The sequence below is a fragment of the Schistocerca nitens genome, chromosome 5, assembly GCF_023898315.1.
Source record: "Schistocerca nitens isolate TAMUIC-IGC-003100 chromosome 5, iqSchNite1.1, whole genome shotgun sequence".
Taxonomy (NCBI): Eukaryota; Metazoa; Arthropoda; class Insecta; order Orthoptera; family Acrididae; genus Schistocerca; species Schistocerca nitens.
The window spans coordinates 411,190,408-411,211,023 of record NC_064618.1 but is presented as its reverse complement, the minus strand read 5'-3'; the positions used below and the strand labels follow the sequence as shown (position 1 = coordinate 411,211,023).

General features: G+C 43.5%; 1 protein-coding gene across 6 annotated transcripts in view; it reads right to left on the bottom strand.

The window, feature by feature from the left end:
• The window catches only part of LOC126259675 (rho GTPase-activating protein 19), a 126,608-nt gene that overhangs the window by 37,192 nt on the left and 68,800 nt on the right, over positions 1-20,616 (bottom strand). For 5 of the 6 annotated variants that reach the window (XM_049956624.1, XM_049956622.1, XM_049956623.1 and 2 more), the window contains exons 6-7: positions 17,662-17,820; positions 1,184-1,444 (exon numbers count right to left, since the gene is read on the bottom strand). In XM_049956624.1, coding sequence (XP_049812581.1) covers positions 1,184-1,444; positions 17,662-17,820 — 420 coding nt within the window. Of the gene's footprint in view, positions 1-1,183; positions 1,445-17,661; positions 17,821-18,088; positions 20,129-20,616 lie in introns of those variants that run through there. The other variant, XM_049956625.1, reaches the window with a different exon arrangement.

Sequence of the window (20,616 nt, the reverse complement as noted above, 5' to 3'; positions counted from 1 at the left end):
ATAATCCTCTTGAAGAGTAACCAAGCCCTCTACTTACAGTGCTTTCACATTCGATCATCATCTTCACCATCAAACATGTTTATGATAGTGTTGGTTAGCAACTTGTTTGGTTCTTGCAATCTTCCAGCAAGCAATGTCAATATTCTAGGGATTCTTACTCAAACAGCATGGAGAAAGATTCCCTAGAACATACCCTGGACTTCTATTGGTGGACACCCTTCAACACAGCCTGACATGTTTTGATCAGAATGCTACTGAAAAATGCCTCTATTAATCTAAATAATAATGGCAAAGCAAGAAAAGTAAACACCACTCACAGATTAGGTCTTAGGCCTGCTCTGACTGGCTGGCTGCTGCCTTACAGGGCAGAGTGAGATGCGATATACGATCGTGGGACTTGTAATCAGCATGCTGTCAACCCCTCCAGCCATTATTGCCACCAGATAAGTCCTGATTATGTCACTGCTTCTTATCTATGCAGCTCCTCATTTGATACCATAAGGGCTGAGAGGTCCCCATACCAGACTTCACTACCTCATGAAAAGTCTGAAGAGGTACTGGCAATCAAACCTAGGTTCTTCCAAGCTGAAGACGGCAACACTAAGCATTCAGCTAAAGGTGGTCAACAAAAATGGTTGAATACAAAATTCTTCTTGTAAAAATGACAAGCTGCTGTTGCTGCCAACTGTCATATATGCATAGCATCACATCGCCATCACCCCTCTTACAATGTCACCACATAGGCATTTAATCACAGATGCACCCTGTCTATTTTATTAGAAACTCAGCAGGTCTCACGAGGATAAAACACAACACACTTATCCCAACAGTGGCAATGCGTATTTAAGCTTCACAAGAGGACATATTGTTTCAACATTTGCCAAAACTTGTTAAAACAGTGGAAATGTTACTGTTAGGTATTTGGTGTTAGCCTTCAAATAATGACAAAAATGTAGTAATGAACAGCAGTCTATTTATACAACAGTGAAGCACTTAGGGTACCACCAATCATTATTAGGTAATCATCACAAAAGTAAAAATGGAATGCAGAATGTCAAGAGGGGAGGAGGGAGGGGGAGGGGGAGGGGAGGGGAGGGGAGAGGGAGAGAGAACAATTTATGTGCAAAAACATGATCTCAGAGTTATTGTTACAACAAAAACAATTTGATTAAAAATGACATACCTTAATAGAATCACCCAAACTACGGCTTCGGCCGTGTGGTTTGAAACGTAACGGTGTACCATGACCATTTTCTCGATTAAACTGTTTCACAAGACGTCGTTTGTGTTGAGACTCTGGCAGTGTCTGAATGTGGGCATAGAGTTGGGCCAGTGCTACCTCAGTAGGATCTCCCACCTGTTTATGAACTTCTGCCGAGCGTTCACGATCGACAAATGAGAACACTGTACTTGCTGTTAAACCATCAGTGCTTACTCTACATACCTGTAAATAGATAAAGATAACTATTTAAGGAACTTTACTTTTCAGTCAAGATAAATGAGATGATGACCTAGGAACACACAGGAAACGTGGAACGTCTCATTTAACTTTTTAAATAGTGTGTGATGTATTAGATTTTTAGCTTGTGGTGTGTAACAAGAGAAAACAATTTGTGTGTCAGAACCACCAATTTTTGGTTTAAACAGCACAGAACTTTCTAAAGGCATGATCTTAATGAAGGAAATAACCTTTTGCCTTTAACCCCTGTCAGTTATGTGCGTAGCTACAGCTCAAAGTGAAATATAGATACAGCTCAAAGTGAAATATGAATCATATTGAAATCTTCTATTTTTATTAACAAACAACTCCTGTCCCCTGTCCCACGAACATCTAGCTTCACACACTTAACCCATCTTGCACTCACACGATGTTCCCCACGTCTACCCTTCCTGTGTTCTGGCATCCCATCCCAATCCTCTCCCCCATATCACTCTCATGACTGGACACACTACAAATTTACTGGTGCTGGTGCCTGTTGTATTCCTATTCTGTGCACCTGTTTCCTCCCTTCAAGCCATTAGTGACCCTTTCCTCAACCTTCCCACCCTTCCCCTCCACACCTCCTTTCTTCCCCTCTTCCATTCTACCAGACAAACCCTGACCCCATTCAAGCTGGAGAACTGCAGTCCCAGCATTGTACATTCAGCCAGTGTTATACCGGAGCCAAGGTAGCCCCTGAGGGCCGATAACCCATATAACACCACAGAGGACGAGATTGTCTATGCCCAAGGCGTACCCAAAAGCACCATGGTAAACACCAGCTATTTACATACAAGATAATGTAAACAGACATGTCAAGCACTACTTCCTGCAGGGGAGCTCGAGCCATGGCCTGCAGGAAGTACCACTACGCCAAAACCTGATTGGCTGGAGACAGCTATTTAGGGGTTAGAACCAGGCCCGAAGTTCAGTTCACGCCGGATGCCGACCTCGTGTACTGCGACCATTGAAGATTACGTCTTTGTCTTGGAATTTGACTGTTACTCGTGTGTGTGAGTGTGTTACCAAGAACCTTTGTAGAAACTTGGAAGTGAACTTTTGTTTGCCTCAATTAGTAAAGTTTTTTCACTATTTTTACCTTTTGTTTGTATGTTCAGTCATCAACCTTGTGAACTTACATCAATAAAAGTGTTTGTGAAACATTGCGAATTGTCAGTCGCAACAGCCGGCACAATGTAACTGTACAGGTTTTGTGGAAACACACAAAGCACAGTCAATATACCTTCGCACAACAGGGAAATGTCATGCATGTGCCCATTTCTGAACACAGTATGTGATTTAACGCAAATTGTTCCCAGTTTAAATATGGAATATGATTATCACTATCCCACTGGCAATCTATTCTTGACAGTAAGAACTCCACTATAAAGCAAACTTCTACAAAAGAATACATCGTATCTTGGATGTTTCCTTTTTTTACCCCACGTGTTATTGACTACTCTTAACCCCACGTGTTATTGACTACTCTTATGCTTTGTATCATGGATCAAACAGTAAGAAATAAATTTAAAAAAGGAAGTTTAGCACCAGACCAGATATAGAGGATGTCCCAAGTAAAACTGGTACACCTCATGTACTGGTTAATCACCTCTACACTCTGTTCATCACAAAGATAAATCTGATGTGAACAAACATGCGCTGATTGGTCAGCAGTTGTAGCACACATACACCAGTGTTGTTACGCTCCTGAAAGTAAGTCCTTATAAATATCTTAAGGCTGCTTCCACCTCCGTTGTGAAATGTGCATGGAACACGATTAAAAAGTGATGAGAAACAGATTGTTCTGAATGTTTTTAACAAGTTTACAGAAAAGTATCTGTTGCTAGTGATATGGCAGATTGCAGAAGTGACTTCTGAATTTACTGGTATCTCTGTGTCAAGTGTTCTGAGTGTGTGGAAAGAAACACAGAATACCGGCAAACTTTCCACACCAGGGAAGATGTGGAAACATCAATCATATGTCTTACGAAAGAGTGATGATTTTGTGAAAAGTGCTGTGCATTCAAAGGGGCACGCATTTTTCCTCAGAAACTAGGCACGAAGCACCCACAATAGATAAGGCACTTAACCTGGTAAATGACGATGACTTGCCCAGTTTTAAAAGGACAACATTTTAAAAGCTAATGCAAGTCATTGGTTCCCAGTTTGAAAAAAAAAAAAAGGAAACGAAATAGTATAGTAACAGACAGAGATCATATTTCTTTGTGGAGAGGCATTATCTTCATGAGAATCATGAATTTAGACATGAAAAACATAATATTTATTACCTTGATGAGACTTGCGTTAATGCGGGACATGTCAGACAAAAAGTATGGGCTGGAAACAGTTACTGATAAGAGGCAATCTTTTGTTGCAGGTCTGTTGCAAATGATAAAAAACCCGACGGGAAAAGGAATTATTATGCATGTAGGTAGCAACTGTGGTTTTGTGGAAGGCGGTGATTTAATTTTTGAATCTAAGAAAACAGGAGACTATCACAAAGAAATGAATGGTGAAGTGCTTCGTAAGTGGTTTAGAGATGTTCTGGCCAAATTAGAGCCCTCCAGCATTCTTGTAATGGACAACGCATCTTATCACAGCGTCCATTTCTTTTACAGATCTCGAATAGTGCTGGTCAAGGGGAATTTCCTAGCAGGAGACTTTGCTTGAAACATTCCTTTACATTTCTTGATAAAGTGTGTCTTTACGTAACACTCAACAATGTGTTTTTACGTAACACTCGACAATGTAAATTTTTGTTTTAATGCAAACTCCCTTGTGTCTGTAACAACTCAACAAATATGAGCTTCTCGCAACAACTGATGCATGAACACACAACTGCACTCAACTTTCCAATAAAATGTAGTGTAACCACCTTTTGAGACGATGTCCTTCCTTCTCCTTGATGTTTGTCAGTTTCTTGTCTTAGCCTCTTGCCAGTGAACAGAATTATGACTGTTATTGTACTGGCTTAGCTTACTGACTGTACAGTGTATGACAGGTCAAGGACTGAAAGCAATGTACATCAATAATACAATAAGTTCTCAGACTGAATAATGAATACCATCTTCTGTGTTCATGGCTGTTGTATCCAACTTGCTCCGAACTGGCAATGGAGTCCTTACTGGCTTGCATTCATGTAAAAACTTCTCTGATATAACCACTCTGATATAATGTAATTATGTCAATAGATGATTTAATTCAATGGCCAGATAACATCTTACAGCACCATGAGCCTCGACGTGAAATCTCATTAATAAACCATTCTTGATTTGTTTTGTCCTTTCTTTGTCTGCTGAAGCAATTACAGTGTCATCTACATAAATGAGTAGGAAGACTGGATGTTTCTTACATTGTTTATAAACACACAGATTTGAATCTGTAGACTGCAATATAATTGATTTTAAGGTTGCATTCAACTTAAAAATGGCTCTTCTAAGTTTGTGCACTTAATCACAGAATTTCAGTGTTTGGAGCATGTCATTTGCCTTCTTGACTATATGATTATCTTTCTCCTCACCTTTCATCTTTAGACCAAGAATATGACCAGTGAATATTTCTGTGTTAATTACACCACTGAGAAATGCAGTGGTGATATCCAGCTGCAAGACAAGCAATTCAGATTTGACTGACAGAGCCCTGGGTAGCCTAAATGATTTGTCGATTATTGCAAATATTTCCACAAAGTCAACTCCAGGCCAATGGTTGAATCCTCATGCAACCATTCACGGTTACCTTCTCAGTGAAGATATATAACTTCTGAATTTATTCCTCAAAACAGTCCTGCAGTCAATTACCCTTTCATTTGTTGATTTGTCTACAATGGCCCCAGGTATCATTTTTCAATAACGACCTGATATAATCATATATAGCTTCATAACACTCTTGATGATCTGGACCACACAATGCATCACTGTCACTGACCTTTGTCACATTTGCAATGAAGTCAGTATCATGATGGAAATATCAGATAAGTCTTTGGCACAAACTGTTGAGCAGGTGTGATGCTTTAAGAATTTTTGTCTTCATAATTTAACAAGTCATTGTAGGGACTGAATTCTTGGCCTGTATTGATTGGAAGTCAGTCTCCTTCAGAGGTTCATTGCCTGATGATGCCTCTGATTCAGTATTTGTATCATTATTGAAATCTCCTCCAATGGAATTCACGCTGATATCAAATTTATCATCAGCTTGTTTGGGCTAGAAACTGATCGAAGGACATCACATTTCAACATGTGAATCTTGTTATCTCTTGATACCTACACACAGTATGAATAGCCAACAAAAATCCCTTCAGCGCCAATCACACTCCACAGTATCAGGGGTGGGCATAGATTGGTAATTAGATCCTTCTACTGTCCACCAGACTCATATCCTGATGTAATCAAAAACTTAGAGAGATAATCTCAATTCCATTGTACGTAAGCTCTCCAATTGTTTTGTAATCATAGATGAAGAATTTAATAATCCAATTAATTAAGAAAATTACAGTTTTGTTAGTGCTGGGCATGACAAGATATGCTATGAAACAGTACTGAATGTCTTCTCTGGAAACTATCTACAACAGATAGTTCAGAATCCCATTCATGATGGAAATATATATTAGATATAATGACAGAGCTGATCTCTTTGAGGATGTCCACAGTGAAATTGGTACTAAGTGACCATGATGTGGTTGTAACAACAATGATTACCAAAGTACAACAAGCAACTAAAACAAGCAGAAAGATATATATTTTCAGTAAACTACATAAAAAATCAGTAGCATCGTATCTGAATGAGGAACATGAAACCTTTAGCACATTGCAGAAGCATGTGGAGGAATTATGGCTCAAGTTTAAGAGGACAGTTGACAATGCACTGAATAGATAAGCCCAGTAGAACAGTTCATAAAGGGAGGGAACTTCGATAGTATACAGTCACTGTAAATACACTTCTCACGAAACAGTGATAACTACATATTTGACATAAAAATAATGCATACGGCTATAGGTAGAGAGATGTTGAATGAATCACATTTCCCTGTAAAGAGAGCAATGGTGAACCCTTTAATGACTACCGTAGCACAATATTGTCAAATGATCTCCCCCAAAGGCCAAAGAAATAAAGAAATTCTGGTCATGTGTACAGGCTGCTAGTGGCACCAAAGTTAGTATCCAGTATGTCGCAAATGAGACAGGAACTGAAATTGAGGGTAGTAAAGCAAACGCTGAAATACTTAACTCCATTTTCAAATGCTCTTTACAAAGGGAAACCCAGGAGAACTGCCCCAATTTCATCCTCCTATCATTGAAAAGATGACTGAAATCAGTATCAGTGTCAGCGGTGTTGAAAAACAAATGAAATCGTTAAATCTGAACAAAGCTCCAGGGCCCGATCAAAACTCTATAGATTCTAAACCAGTATTTCAGCTGAGATAGCCTCTCTTCAGTCTATAATCTATCATAGATTGCTCGTACAGAAAACTGTGCCCAGTAGTTGGAAGAAAGCACAGGTCACAACAGTCTACAAGATGGCTAGTAGAAGTGATCCACAAAACTACTTCCAATATCCTTGACAATCAATTTTCTGTTGAATCTTAGAACATATTCTGAGCTCTAACATAATGAACAGATAACCACATCCACACCAACCAGCATGGAGTCCAAAAATGTGAAACTCAACTCGTACTTTTATCACATGACATGCTGAAAGCTTTGGAGCAAGGCAGTCAGGTAGATGCAGTATTTCTTAATTTCTGAAAAGCATTTGACTCGGTACCACACCTTCATTTGTTGACAAAAGTTTGATCATATCGGGTATCACGTGAAATTAGTGACTGTATGCAAGACTTTTTGGGAGGGAGGACATAGCATGTTATCTTGGATGGAGAGTCAGCATTAGATGAAGTAACTTTTGGTGTGGCCCAGGTGTGTTACGACCCTTGCTGTCCATGTTGTGTATCAGTGACTCTGTGGACAGACAGTTTGCAGATGATGCAGTTATCTACAAAGAAGTACTGTCTGAAAGAGTCTGTATAAATATTCAGTCAGATTTTGATAAGATTTCAACATGGTGCAGAGATTGGAAACTTGCTTTAAATGTTCAGAAATGTAAAATTGTATACGTCACAAAATGAAAAGTGTAGTATTTCATGACTATAATATCAATGAGTCACAGTGAGAATCAGCCAACTCATACAAATACCTGGGTATAGCACTTTGTAGGGACATTAAGTAGAACGATCACTAGGCGCAGTTGTGGGTAAAGCAGGTGGTAGACTTTGGTTGACTGGTAAAATACTGGGAAAGTGCAATCAGTCTACAAGGAAGATTGCTTACGAATCACTTGTACGACCCATTTTAGAATATGAACATATACAGAGCGGGCGGCACGAATGGCCACAGGTTTGTTTGACCCATGGGAAACTGTTTAAGCGACGCTGAATAAAATTGGATTGGCAGACTCTTGAAGATAGACATTAACTATCCCGAAAATGTCTACTAACAAAGTTTCATGAACCAGGTTCAAACGATGATTCTGCGAATATGCTACAACCCCTTACGTTTTGTTCGCATAGGGATCTTGAGAACAAGATTAGAACAATTACAGCATGCACAGAGTCTCTCTAACTATCATTCTTTCCCGCCCTGTATGTGAATGGTACAGGAAGAAACCCTAATAACAGGTACAATCGGACATGCCCTTGCCATGCATTTCATAGTGGTTTGCAGAGTATGGATGTAGATGTAAAGGAACAATTTTGGATGTAGTTAGTTGTGTTGGTGGTTTCGGCCCAAAACAAAGGTCGTTGCCCTGACTCAAGCAGCATATAATGGGCCACTTTGACCAATGAGCAGCCCTTTTCTTCAGCAACACCATTTTAATGGTGTATGGAACTGTTAGTGTATTCCTGCCATCCTGGGGAAGGAGTCCAGTCTTTTATTGCAGTACTCCTTTGTCTGACTCAAAGAATTTAATTTTATGACTACTTTGACTTTCAGATAGGTTTTTGAAATCAACGAATCTGTTGAGAACTTCCTCATTATGTTGAAGGAAATATACTTGACACCATCTAGAGTGTTCATATACGAAAATCACATAAAAATGTTGTACCACCTTGAGGTGTCTGTCTCCTTGGCCCACAGACATCAGAGTAGATAAACTCCAGAAATTTGTTTGTGTTACCTTCTTGTTTGGTAACAGGAATGGAGACACTTTTTCCTTCAAGACCCTTGGTGTTTTTTTTTTTTTTTTTTTTTTTTTTTTTTTTGTGGGGTTTAAGGGCGCTCAACTACCGAGGTCATAAGCGCCCAGTCACTGTTGTTAGAGCACATGGAATCTAGTAAAACTCAAGGGGAGGGGGGGACACCAGAAAGTCCTGACAAAGATGCAGATAAAATAAGTAAAAAGGTTAGATGTCTTTGGACAAGCCAGTCAAAGTTATAAAACACAGAACACGAGCAGCTACTTGAGCGTCATCAGCTAAAATATACGGTAAAGTAGATGGCAGGGACAGGACAACACGAGATTGACTACAGCGGGGACACGACAATAAAACATGGCGCACTGTTAATGCCTGACCACAAGGGCACTGTGGGGCTGGGTCACCGGAGAGCAAGTAGCGGTGGCTAAACCGGCAATGTCCAATCCGCAACCTGGTCAGAAGGACCTCCTCTCGCCGAGATGGTCGGGAGGAGGTTGTCCAAGCAGTTGGGAGCGGTTTTACTGCCCGGAGCTTGTTTCTTTGGAGGGATGACCAAGCATCCCACCACAACGACACAAGCCTCTTACAAACAACCCCACGAACGTCAGATGACGGGACACAATGGGAGGCTGGCCGAGGCAGGAGGACTGCAGCCTTGGCTGCAGCATCCGCAGCCTCATTCCCAGGCACTCCTACATGTCCGGGAACCCACAGAAAGCTGACAGGAGAACCATGATCAGCGAAAGAATGGAGGGACTGATGTATACGTTGAATCAAGGGATGGACAGGATAGGGAGCTCCAAGGCTCTGAAGAGCACTGAGTGAGTCAGAGCAGAGTACATACGATGAATGGTGGTGGCGGCGGGCATACTGAACGGCCTGATGGAGAGCTAAAAGCTCGGCCGTAAAGCTCGAACATTGGTCGAGGAGCTGGTATTTAAAGGTGGCGGCCCCGACGACAAAGGCACAGCCGACACCATCGTCAGTTTTGGAGCCATCGGTGTAAATAAAGGTGTGACCGGCAAGTCGAGCACGAAGTTCGACAAACCGTGAGCAATACACTGCAGCCGGAGTACCCTCCTTCGGGAGTGAGCTGAGGTTGAGATAAATATGAACCGGAGCCTGGAGCCAAGGTGGTGTCAGGCTCTCACCCTCTCTGAAGGTGGTAGGGAGGGCAAAATCCAATTGTCGAAGCAGGCGACGGAAGCGGACTCCGGGGGGCAGCAGGGCAGAAACATACAACCCGTACTGACGGTCGAGAGAATCGGCGAAGAAGGACTGGTAAGAGGGGTGGTCGGGCATTGACAACAGCCGGCAGGCATACCGACACAGCAGTACGTCGCGCCGGTATGTCAATGGTAATTCGGCAGCTTCAGCATAAAGACTCTCTACAGGACTAGTGTAGAAGGCTCCGGTCGCAAGACGTAACCCCCGATGGTGGATGGAGTTGAGACGGCGTAAGAGAGATGGCCGAGCAGACGAGTAGACGAAGCTCCCATAATCCAGCTTCGATCGGACTATGGACCGATACAAGCGAAGCAGGACAGTGCGGTCCGCTCCCCAAGATGAACCACTAAGAACTCTGAGGACATTAAGGGAACATGTACAACGGGCCGCCAAATAAGAGACATGCGGAGACCAACACAGTTTCCTGTCCAACGTGAGCCCTAGAAACTTAGTTGTTTCCACGAATGGGAGAACAACGGGACCGAGATGTAAGGATGGCGGAAGGAACGCTTTATATCGCCAAAAGTTAATACAAACCGTCTTCTCTTCAGAGAACCGGAAGCCATTTGCCACGCTCCATGAGTATAGGCTGTCTAGACAACGCTGAAGGCAGCGCTCCAGGAGGCATGTTCTCTGGGCACTGCAGTAGATCGTGAAGTCATCGACAAAGAGAGAGCCTGAGACATTAGGTGGAATGCAATCCATAATTGGATTGATCGCGATGGCAAAAAGGGCTACGCTCAAGACAGAGCCCTGAGGCACTCCGTTCTCCTGGAGGAAGATGTCGGACAATACGGAACCCACACGTACCCTAAACTTTCGATCCGTTAAAAAGGAATCAATAAAAAGGGGCAGGCGACCGCGTAGGCCCCACCTGTGCATAGTGCGGAGGATACCTCCTCTCCAACAGGTATCATAAGCCTTCTCCAAATCGAAGAACACGGCTACCGTTTGGCGCTTTCGCAAAAAGTTGTTCATGATGAATGTCGACAAGGTCACAAGGTGGTCAACAGCGGAGCGGCGGTGACGAAAGCCGCATTGAACATTGGTAAGTAGCCGTCGAGATTCAAGAATCCAAACTAACCGAGTGTTAACCATGCGCTCCATCACCTTACAGACACAGCTTGTAAGAGAAATGGGGCGGTAACTAGAAGGAAGGTGTCTATCCTTCCCGGGTTTGGGTATAGGAACAACGACGGCGTCACACCAACGCATGGGGACCTGACCTTCGGTCCAGACGCGATTGTAGGTACGAAGAAGGAAGCTTTTGCCCGCCGGAGAAAGGTGTGCCAGCATCTGAACGTGAATGGCATCTGGCCCCGGAGCAGAGGACCGGGACGGTGCAATCGCACGTTCGAGTTCCCGCATAGTAAAGGGGGCATTATAAGTTTCCAGATTCAGCGAGTGGAAGGAAGGTCGCCGAGCCTCTTCTGCCTCTTTCCTGGGAAGGAAGGCAGGGTGGTAATGGGCGGAGCTTGAAACCTCCGTGAAAAACCGGCCGAAGGCGTTGGAGACAGCCACAGGATCAACGAGGACCTCGTTACCTGAGGTCAGGCCAGGTACCGAGGAGTGGGCCTTAATGCCCGACAGCCAGCACAGGCCACCCCATACGACAGAAGAGAGAGTGAAACTGTTAAAGGAGCTGGTGAAAGAGGCCCAACAAGCTTTTTTGCTGTCTTTGATGACTCTACGGCATTGCGCTCGGAGTCGTTTGTATCCAATACAATTCGCCAACGTAGGATGGCGGCGAAAAGTGCGTAAAGCACGTCGTCGAGCACAGATAGCGTCTCTACAAGCCTCGTTCCACCAGGGGACGGAAACGCGACGTGAAGAAGAGGTAGTACGAGGAATGGAACGTTCGGGGTGTGGTGCAGGAGACGAACGACACAGGGGAAGTGGTCGCTCGAATAGGTGTCAGAAAGGACATACCACTCGAACCGACGGGCAAGAGTGGTAGACCAGATCGAGAGGTCCAAGTGGGAGTAGGTATGAGTAGAGTCCGAGAGGAAAGTCGGGGCACCAGTATTGAGGCAGACAAGATTGAGATGGTTGAAGACATCCACCAAGAGTGAGCCTCTTTGACAGGATGCAGGAGAGCCCCAAAGGGGATGATGGGCATTGAAGTCGCCAAACAATAAAAACAGCGGGGGAAGCTGAACAATCAGGTGCATCATGTCAGCCCGACTAACAGCAGATGACGATGGAGTGTAGATGGTACGAACTGAAAAAGTAAAAGCAGAAAGAGTAATATGGACAGCTATTGCTTGGAGTGGGGTGGTCAATGGGATGGGATGGTAATAGACATCGTCCCGAACCAGCAACATGACCCCACTATGAGCTGGGATACCGTCCACAGGGGTGAGGACATACCGCTCCGAGGTATAGTGGGTAAAGGCAATACGGTCAGTCGGGCGCAACTTGGTTTCCTGGAGACCAAGGACGAGCGGACAGTGCAGGCGGAGGAGCAGTTGTAATTCCTCCCGATTAGATCGAATACCTCTTGTGTTCCAATGTAACAAGGCCATCGCTAGTCAAAAAAGAGGGGGAACGAGACGGGGGCAGAGCTGGTCACCTCGACGGCCGCGGAGGGCCAGGTTTCGAGGGAACAACGCTACAACCGGCGGGAGGCGGATCCTGTTCCATCGAGTCGTCTTCAGCTGCGGCCGCTGTCCCTGGTTGTGTAGGAGGGGCAGCATCATTTGCCGACGAGAGGCCAGCTGAGCGCCTGGCAGCAGAGCGTCCCGGCGAAACTGAGGACGGCCGGGAGCAGCGACTCACGGATGGAGCGTCAGACGAAACGCGCCGTGGTGGAGAGGGGGATAGAGACTTCTTTTTGGAGGCCTTCTTGGAAGTCCGAGGAGGCACAGGGATGGTGGGCTGGACCCGAAGAAGGTCCTCACGCGCGGGGTCCGTTTTGGAACGCCGGACCTCAGAAGCCGGGGTCCGGAACGTTTCGCCGATGGACGCCTGAGAAGAGGATCGCTTCTCAGGCGGAAGGGGGGGGGGAGGGGGGGAGGAGGGGGGGAGGACGAAGGGTGGCCCCTGGGGCAGAGGGGGCGGGGGCTGCGGGGGAGGAGGATTTGGAAGGGAGGGATTTGGGATGCGGAGGCATAGACCCAGGATGGGGGGAGGAGGTGGAGGGGGGACAGGATATGGGTGAGGATACTGTGGAAGGAGTGGACACGACTGAGGCAAACGAAGTTGTCAACGGCACGTGATGGAGGCGGTCATACTTCTTCCTGGCCTCAGAATAAGAGAGACGATCCAAAGTTTTAAGTTCTTGAATCTTCTTCTCCTTCTGATACGCGAGGCAGTCTAAAGATCTTGGCGAGTGGATGCCAGGACAATTAACGCACCGAGGTGGTGGGGTGCATGTATGTTCCTCACGAAGAGGACGTCCACAATCGCCACAAAGGGGCTCAGCCTCACACCGTGACGACATGTGCCCAAAGTGCAAACACCGAAAACAGCGCATAGGAGGTGGGACGTAAGGTCGCACGTCGCACCGGTAGCACATCACCTTTACCTTCTCCGGGAGAACGTCCCCCTCGAAGGCGAGGATAAAGGCCCCGGTGTCGATGCGACGGTCTTTGGGGCCGCGCTGGACTCGCCGGACGAAATGCACACCTCGGCGCTCCAGGTTGGCCCTGAGCTCCTCATCAGATTGCAGCAGGAGGTCCCGATGAAAAATAACCCCCTGCGTCCTATTTACTGCCAGATGCGGGGCAATGGACACTGGGATGTCCCCTAGGCGGTCGCACGCCTGGAGCGCCGCCGACTGTGTGGCGGAGGTGGTCTTTATAAGAACGGACCCCGAACGCATCTTACTGAGAGCCTCGATTTCCCCGAAGATGTCCTCAATGTGCTGAACAAAGAACATGGGCTTGGAGGTGGCGAATGTCCCCCCATCGGTTCGAGAACAGACCAAATAGCGGGGGAAGTACTTCGCCCCAAGCCGGCGGGCCTGTCCCTCCTCCCAGGGAGTGGCCAAGGGGGAAAGGGCAGGAGAACCAGAACTAGAAACAGTACCTTTCCTTTTGAAAGACTTGGCCGCAGAGCGACCTGATACGTGTTGACGTTTCATCTGCGAAACGTCCGCCCCGATACCACCCACTCCGACCAGGGGCTCTCCCCACGGGTGCCACCCAGCCTCAGCAAGGGCCACCTGGCAGGATGACCGTTGCCGGGAGTCCTGATGCCCCAAGGAGACGGGCATCTACTCCTTGGCCGACGTGGGGAGGGTGCAGCTCAGGTATCGGCAGTACGATTCCTGTGTTGTCAGGGGGCTACAACCTAGAGGGTACATGACAACCCCACCACAACGGGCTGGCTACCGTGCTGGATTTTGTGTGCCATGGAAAGTCCATCATGATCGTAGGTGCAGATGGGGACGCACTATGGGCGTAACTTGTACAACCCATCAGGCGTTTAGGCCCAATTTGAGGAATAGTGGGTATGGTTACAACGCCGTTACAATGCTGAGTGCCAAGGTCTTAGTGCACTGAGGACCAGTGGTACACCACGTAAGGCGTCCTTCCCCAAAAGGCTCGTACTTCTGTAGAATTTTGAAAAATGGAGGTCAAACCCCAAGGGGGACCATCACATGGAAGGCCGAAATGGTTGAAACTCCTTTTAGTCGCCTCTTACGACAGGCAGGAATAACTCGGGCCTATTCTTACCCCGGACCCGCAGGGGGAAAGACCCTTAGTGATCTAGTGAGATTGACATCACTGATTTTCAAACCTGCCATATTCTCTTTTTTGGTCATTTTGATCATATCGTGCATGTTCAAGAGGCCTAATCAACCATGCCACATTAACATATCACTTTTTGTAACTTTCAGCTTGATACGACACACTTCCTTGGCCCATTTTCTTGTAAATAAAACAAGTTTCAACTCTGTTTGCAGTCACTTTGGCTTTACCGTTAGTATCTTATGTAACTGCAAGAGCTTTTTTTCAAATGTTGCTGTGCGACTGTCGTCCACAATCTTTGCCAATGAAATGAGATTGGTTCAGAGTTCTAGCACATATAAAGAGTTTTTCAGCATTATGCAGTTGGTGCCACTACCTTCGCTTACGATGCATATGTTACCTTTAGCTATTACTAGTGTGGCATTTGTCTGCAAGCATTAAATTCGCCTGTGTATCTGTTGTGTGAATTTTCGATAATTGCACATGTGTGATGTGCAACCACTGACTATGCACTAACTAATATTGAAAGCACCAAACTACAGAGAGGGCTCATTCATAGAGGAACAACACTGAGTTTGTTGACAGTCTTTGCAACTTGCACACTTAGTTTCTTCTTGAAAAACTCTTATCTTCTTTGTGTCCACTCTTATTACAAAAGCTGCGTTTGTATGATGATTCTTTCCTTTCTTGTTTCAGTTTTGATTTTTGTTCCAATGTGTCACTGTCACTCACAGTACTTCTTGTCTTGTTCATGAAACATTGATCCAATGTAATAAACATTATGGCACACTCATTTTCACCGCTTTTCTGAATTCTTGTGTTTTTCTTTCAACATTTTTACTTTTAAAATCTCGACATCTGGTAGACTGTCATGGGCTTCAAAAGGTGTAGACATCTTTAAGATTGTAGTGCAGAATTATTGACAACTGATCACCCTTTGCTTGTAACTTGTCAAGAACACTGAAGAATTCAGTACTATATTGTGTCACATCATAACTATGTTGCATTTTGTAAAGAGTGAGGCATTTGAGAGGTGTCGCTTCGCAAGTAAGTCCTTTGGACCCATAGATTTAAGCCACACCTGATGTGATACACAGTTCCTTACTTGCTTCAGCTCAATGGGACTGATGGATAAAAATCAAGCCTGCTTTTCCTTTTCCATCTGCTGCTGGCCATGCTTCGTACGCAGCTTCTGCAGCAGCCTGCACTTCACCTCCACCAGTCACTACAGGTTGCTATAGGTCGATAGGCAGAAACTGCCAAATTGTCCAGTCTTTTGCCAGCAACTGCTTCTATATTTACACTGCAAATCACTGTGAAGTGCAAGGGAGAGGGTACATCCCATAGTACCAGTCATTACAGTTTCTTCTCGTTCTGTTTGTATATGGCACAAAGGAAGAATGATTAATTGAATGCCTCTGTGTATGCTGTAGTTATTCTAATCTTGTTCTCATGATTACTATGTGAACAATATGTATGAGATTGTAGTACGTTCCTAGAGTCAACATTTAAAACCGCTCCTTGAAACTGCATTAACAGACTTTCTCAGGATAGTTTACGTGTATTTTCAAGAGACTACCGGTTCAGTTTATTCAGCATCACTGCAACACTCTCCCATGTGTCAGACAATCCTGTCACCATTCGTGCTGCCCTTTTCTGTGTAAGTTCAATATCCCCTGTTAGTCCTATTTGGTACAGGTCTCACACACTTGAGTGATACTCTAGAATGAGATGCACAAGTGATTTTTAAGTAAATTCCTTTGGAGATTGAGTGCACTTCCTCAATAGTCTAGCGATCAACCAAGGCTACCACATGCTTCACCCATGACCAAGCCTATGCTGTTATTCCATTTCATCTCCCTACAAAGGGTTACACATCCAGATATTTGTACGAATTGGCTGATTCCAACTGTGACTCACTGATATTATAGTCATAGAACACTAAGTTCCCCCCCCCCCTTTCTTCGTTTTGCGACATGCACAATTTTACATTTCTAAACGTTTAAAGCAAGTTGCCAATCTCTGTACTGCTTTGAAATCTTATAAAGATCTGACTGAATATTTATGCAGTCTCTTTGATTCAGCAGTTCATTACAGACAACTGCATCATCTGCAAACAGTCTGAGGTTACTATTAATATTATTTGCAAAGTCATTAATAGACAACATGAACAAGAGTCCCAACACACTTCCCTGAGGCACACCTGAAGTTACTTTTACATCTAATGATGACGCTCCATCCAAGGTAACACGCTGTGACCTCTCTGCCATAAAGTAGTCAATCCAGCCACAGATTTCAGTTGATACACCATATGATCAAAATTTTTACAAGTGTAGGTATAAAATTATAAAGAATGTAGCAACGAGTCGCGGAAACATAATTTATCTTGTTACAAATCAATTTTGACTGATATCAGTCATCATCGGTGCATTTTTCTAACCGATACATGCCATAAGTAGAAGTACTGTCCTTGGAAGATTTCTATCATGAAGCCAAGGACAGTACTTCTACTTATGGCATGTATCAGTTAGAAAAATGCACCAATGATGACTGATATCAGTCGAAATCTACTTGCAACAAGATAGATAAATTATGTTTCTGCGACTGGTTGCTACATTCTTTATAATTTTATATTCCACGGCCGCTGCACAGCAAGGGAACCTTATGGAGCCCAACATTCAAAAGTGTAGGTGTGGTACTGAGTCGAATGCTTTCCAGAAATCAATAAATGCTGCATCAATGGAACTTCAAAATAGGATGTGCACAAATTTGAATTTGCTGACTGGAACATTTTCGCTTAACCACAATTCCAGCTAATCCTATTTAGATAATCAATTCTCTACTGTACTTAATAAGCCAACAGAAATAACGTACATAACTCCCAAAAGTTGAGAGCCTTGAGTTCTCGTCTTTAGTACATACTTCCTAAAATAATAAACTGAAACAGTAATAATAAACTGAAACAGTAATAATAAAAGTTTTTGATAAATTATGTACAAAATTTGTTCATTCAGACATTGGAGCACATTGATACAACTGTGAAAAAAGATTAAGGAAAATGAAATTTGTCAAACCTTCGGTGTTATTCTTGATTTATTATGCTCAATCCAGAAAGCACGAACATCTGTAGCCAATTTTGGTGGAATATTGAACAAGTTCTTTTCCTGCTTGATCATGAAAGCAATTACACCACACATTTTCTGAGAATTGTCATGCAAAGCTTCTGGTGTCAGCTATAATAACAAGCAACATGGAGTTAGATATTTTCACAATGACAACAGGCTGATCATTTACATGACTGTCTAACATTAACCCTAATCCATTATTATTATTATTATTATTATTATTTTGAGTTTTGTGTACAGTGATTTATAAACAAGTATGTTCAATAAAACACACACACACACACACATTACATTTTGAAAAATTATTCCTTGGAGTATCTACATACACATCTATATTCTCCAAAGCATCTTATGGAATGTAGTGAAAGTCATATACCATTGACACTTCCTCAGTTCCAACACCAGGCATGAGTAGCATGCAAAAAGAATGACTTTTGTTAATCCTCTGCATGAGCTTCAATCTCCTGTATTTTATCCTCATAATCTTTTTGGGGGAGAAAGCAAAAGACGGGGCAACTCTTCCAGGAATGTGCACTCTCAGAATTGTGACAAACTTCTTCACAATGTACGACACCTCTCTAGTCATGACTGGCACTGGACTTACTAAGCAAACCAGAAATGAAAAGCAATGCTCTATTTGAATGAAGCTTCTTTATTCTCTCTATTAATTTTACCTGGTAAGGGCAATGTATTCAGGAACCATATTCAAGTGTCAGTTGAATGAGTTTTGTAACTTCTCTCACAGGTGGACTATACTTCTTGAGGATTTCTGCAATGAATCTGTCTGGCCTCTGTCTTTCCCATTTTTGTATCTGAAGATTTCTATTAGTTAAGAATGGCATACTGCGTTCTGTTTGCAACAAACTCTTCAATCCAATTACAAAGCTGGTCTGATATTCTGCACACCTGCATTTGGCTCATATGGTGACAGAGTAAACCTGTATTGAGTGCTTTCCCGAAGTCAAGGAAATAGAGCCCTGCAAACATGTGGTTTATCTACATGGTCTGCACATGCCTGCTGTTTGAGAGAGCACACAAATACACTTCGAGAATGTTGGCGGAACTTGACGAATATGACTGATGCTTCCTTGCCTAACAACATAAGCGTGTGAGCATTTGGATGCAGCCATGCGGATGTCACACACTTCTCCACAATCACGTGAATATCAAGGGCTCACAGTAACTTTCAAATCACACCACCTTCAGCAAAAACTGAGAAATCATCAATTCTGCTGTAATCTTTTTGCAAAATTAGTTGTAATTCAATCTTAGCTTCTCCACACACATCACGTTTAAAATAAAATTAACTTTTTATGATGTAACATCATTTGAAACTAGTGGCCTAATTCTTTCTCTTTTTATATGTATGTGGGTTATTGTAGGTCTCCCTTGGTCACAGGTAGCAATGCAGGTGAACTATTTATTTTTAAATCGTGGATGATAAGCAATTACTGCAGTTTGTGTAGATAGTTGGAAAAATTATTCCCACTGTCTCTTGGCACCTTCTCAATCAAAAACATTGCCGGAGTGCTGCAATATTATGAACACACATAGTGGACCAAAAAACTGTTCCTATTCTAAAGGAAAGCTTACTCAGAGTTAATCCTAAAATATTTTCGAATGACCCGGGATGTTCAGCAGCATTCCATAAAAGTATTAGGAGACTTTACATTAAATGTTTGTCAATGCTAGTCACTAGTAAACATCAAGTTCTTGCTTGGTTCGCTCATTTTGTAGCATCATAAACATGAACGAATTACATAATTATATCAAGCAGACACCCACAACCAACAGTATTAACAACCTAAGGAAGACGCTGCAGATTTAGAGTTTTCGTCAGCTGCTTACTCCCCTTTGGCACCTTAATTAGCGTATTCATGCATGTTGGTAGGGGAAGGGAGAAAGTACCAACAGGTGCAGAGACAGTTGAACTGGACTCTTTAAGTAATGTAACTGCTAAGGTCATCTGCCCATTAATATTTTCATGTTGCACTTGTAAAGCAAGTAAAGCTCAACCTGAAGGTTGACCTTAACACTATAGTGCTCTACTAGGCATAGTGGTGTGCCCTCGATGTTCTCCCACATATGAACTGACTAACATAGCCAGTTGGAGTCGGACCTACATTTCATCATGCACTCCGAAACATAGTGCAACTTGAATTGGCATTTATGTCATTGTTAGGGGTGGAAGAAGTAACAAGTAACAGATAAAATTGTAGGACCAACAGGGGATTGAACCCCAAACTTTTACTTTTGTAGCCTGGAACTTAACCCACTGAGCCATATTTCTGTAAAAATCATAGATAAATTAAGTTATGAAACAGAAACTGCACTGAGCCAGGAGAATGAACAGCAGTTTTAGAATTCTGTACAAGAAGCAAACAAAAACACCAGCATTCTAGATGATTTATTATTTAAACTATGAATACTTATTCACGAATAATATGAGAAGGATAGCTGCTACTCACCAAACAGCGGAGGTGCCGAGTCACAAATAGGCACAACAAAAAAAGACTGTCGGAAAGTGAGCTTTAGGCCAACAATGCCTTTGCCAAAAATACACACACACACACACACACACACACACACACACACACACACACACGAGTGCTGCCAGAGACTGTGATCATGTGTGAGAGTTGTGTTTGTGTGAGTGACACACACTCACTCTGTGTGTGTGTGTGTGTGTGTTTTTTGACAAAGGCTCTGCTGGCCAAAAGCTCACTTTACAACAGTCTTCTTCTTGTGCCTATCTGCAACTCAGCATCTCTGTTATATGGTGAGTAGCAACTATCCTTTTCATAACAATGTTACATTCCATCTTGGATTTTCCACTGTTTTATTCATCAACTGTTTTGCATCATTTACATCTTGCTGTGACCTGCAGAACACAGCTGCCTCCGG